At 32.8% G+C, this 2,169-nt stretch overlaps 1 protein-coding gene across 1 annotated transcript in view; it reads left to right on the forward strand.

Annotated features, from left to right (window-relative positions):
• Positions 1-847, forward strand: part of LOC104513927 (RB1-inducible coiled-coil protein 1-like) — a 13,418-nt gene extending 12,571 nt beyond the window's left edge. The window contains exon 7 of the mRNA XM_010157435.1: positions 202-847. Within this exon, the coding sequence (XP_010155737.1) occupies positions 202-279 (78 nt within the window). The 3' untranslated portion in view covers positions 280-847. The remainder of the gene's footprint in view (positions 1-201) is intronic.
• The last annotated feature ends 1,322 nt before the right edge of the window (positions 848-2,169 follow it).

The raw sequence follows: 2,169 nt of genomic DNA on the forward strand, positions 1-2,169 counted from the left end.
TAGTTGTCTGCATTGCCCAGAACCTTCACAGAATCACTAAGGTTGGAAAAGACCTGTAAGATCATCTAGCCCAGACTTAGAAGGGCCTCGTAAATGCTGGGGGGTGGGAATCAGTTTCTGCTTAGAAGTATAAAAAATAGAGGAATAACCCCACATTTCTAATGGAACGTGTTGTTTTTTTTTTTTTTTTCCCCCCCCCAGGCACAAAACAGATTTAAAGTTCCTTTGGGTACAAAATTCTACAGGGTGAAAGCAGTACCATGGAACAAGAAAGTATAACAAGAAAATTTTATTTCATACTGTCTCCATTCTTTTTTGACTTGTCCTTCAGTGCTCATTCATCGCTCCAAATAGCAGGCCATGTTTTTATACTGAGGTTATGTGACAAGATATGTCATTGATGTACTGCTTTTACTTTTTAACAGGTCACATTTTAGAAACAAGAATTTCATCAAAAACTCTGGCCCTAACTTCCAATTTTTTTACCCAGATAACTTTAGGAGTGTGGACCAAATGAGTTCATTTTCTCAAAGGGCAACCACATGAAACATGGTTTGTTGGCCATGTTAATTGCCTGTTAAATATACATTAGCTTGTATTTAGATGTTAAATGTTAGTTACCATTATTACCAGCATACGTCCTTTTGTGAAATCATTATCAAAGTACTTGCACTCTTTAACAGATTCTTTATATGTGTAAAATTCATCAACTATTTAAAGAGGAGTGTTCATTGCATGCAGATAATCATATAATTTTTCTTCAACATGAGTTTGCCTCAGTAGATGAATAAAAATAACTACTGCAACTTGTTTCATTACATGAAAATGCTCTTTAATGTTAAAAAAACCTTGTCATTTGATGGACTGATTTTGAAAATCAGTCACAGTTAGATCTGCAATCTTCAAAAGCACTTTCGATGGATTGATCACACAGATTCTGAAGGGAGGACACCTGCACCATTTGTTCCAAGTGAAGCACTTGTTCTTCCCAGCAAAACAGAAATCTTGTATTAATCTATTTAGAGAAATCATATTGATGAAATTGTATTTCATGGTTGAGTTTCAGGAAAAAACTCATTGTACATTAACCATACAAGAGTCATTTAAGTAACAAACTATTGTAATTGTAAAAGATATGTAGAATTTTAAAACAATAAAGATTTGAAACTGTATGTGTTTGAAGTATTTGTGTGCCTTTTAAATACTATCAATAATATTTATTTCCAGCAAATCTATTGCAGATTCTCTGATTCCTCCAGCAGTCTCATTATATAAAAATACCTTAATTTTCTGCAAGAGGCAGTAATATTAACAACATTCAGGATTTAAAAGGATTACCTTGTAACAATAAAAAAGAATTTAGACAAATTAATTTTGTCAGCAAATCAAACTGATGAGATTTTTTCGAAATAGTTATGCTGGCTACATCTTAAAAAATGTAATCTAATTTATTTTATTTTTTTAAAAAGATGTGCTATAAATGTGTAGCCGATGGAAAGTAAAATTCTGCATTCAACTTTGAGCTTATGTTTAGGACTTAATCCGTAGAGCTATTCAACTGTGATTTATCTTCAGAAGGTGTGGAGTGGAGGAGGAAAAAAGATAAAGAAATGATCACATGAAAATGTCAGTACTTCTGCCCATATGTTGCAAATAATATTCCTCCAGACTAACCAGTCCACTTGAATACTCAGAAACTCCTGTATATGCTTTATTTAAAATTTTGTTACATAATAATTTTAAGTTCAGGTTTTTTATTAAATGCATGGGCTTGTAACTGTATATCACACGTCTGAAATAAATTTGAGACAGTTGATGTCTGGAAAACAGAATGTCATTTTGTCAAGTTGCATTCTTATCTGATTGTTAGATTTGCTAGTTGATGTACTGACTTGTATAAAATTACTGAGTGCAAAAAATATCTGCCTCCTTCAAGAAAAATATTACCACTGTTGACTACTGCCCAGTGCCAAATATGTAATGTGGAAAAAATATGTGGAATAGGTTTAAAGCAAAAAAAACTATAATGCAGTTTTTTTTTTTAACTGAATTTCTAACCTTCATCTAACTGGGAATTCAGTTCCGCCTGCAGCTTGGATGCAGTCTTGTTCCTTAGTCAACTGAGTCACAACCGGTTTAAAAAGGTGCACACGTAGCACAATTGATTTT

The sequence above is a fragment of the Eurypyga helias genome, unplaced genomic scaffold (genome assembly GCF_000690775.1).
Source record: "Eurypyga helias isolate BGI_N326 unplaced genomic scaffold, ASM69077v1 scaffold7918, whole genome shotgun sequence".
NCBI classification, from domain to species: Eukaryota; Metazoa; Chordata; class Aves; order Eurypygiformes; family Eurypygidae; genus Eurypyga; species Eurypyga helias.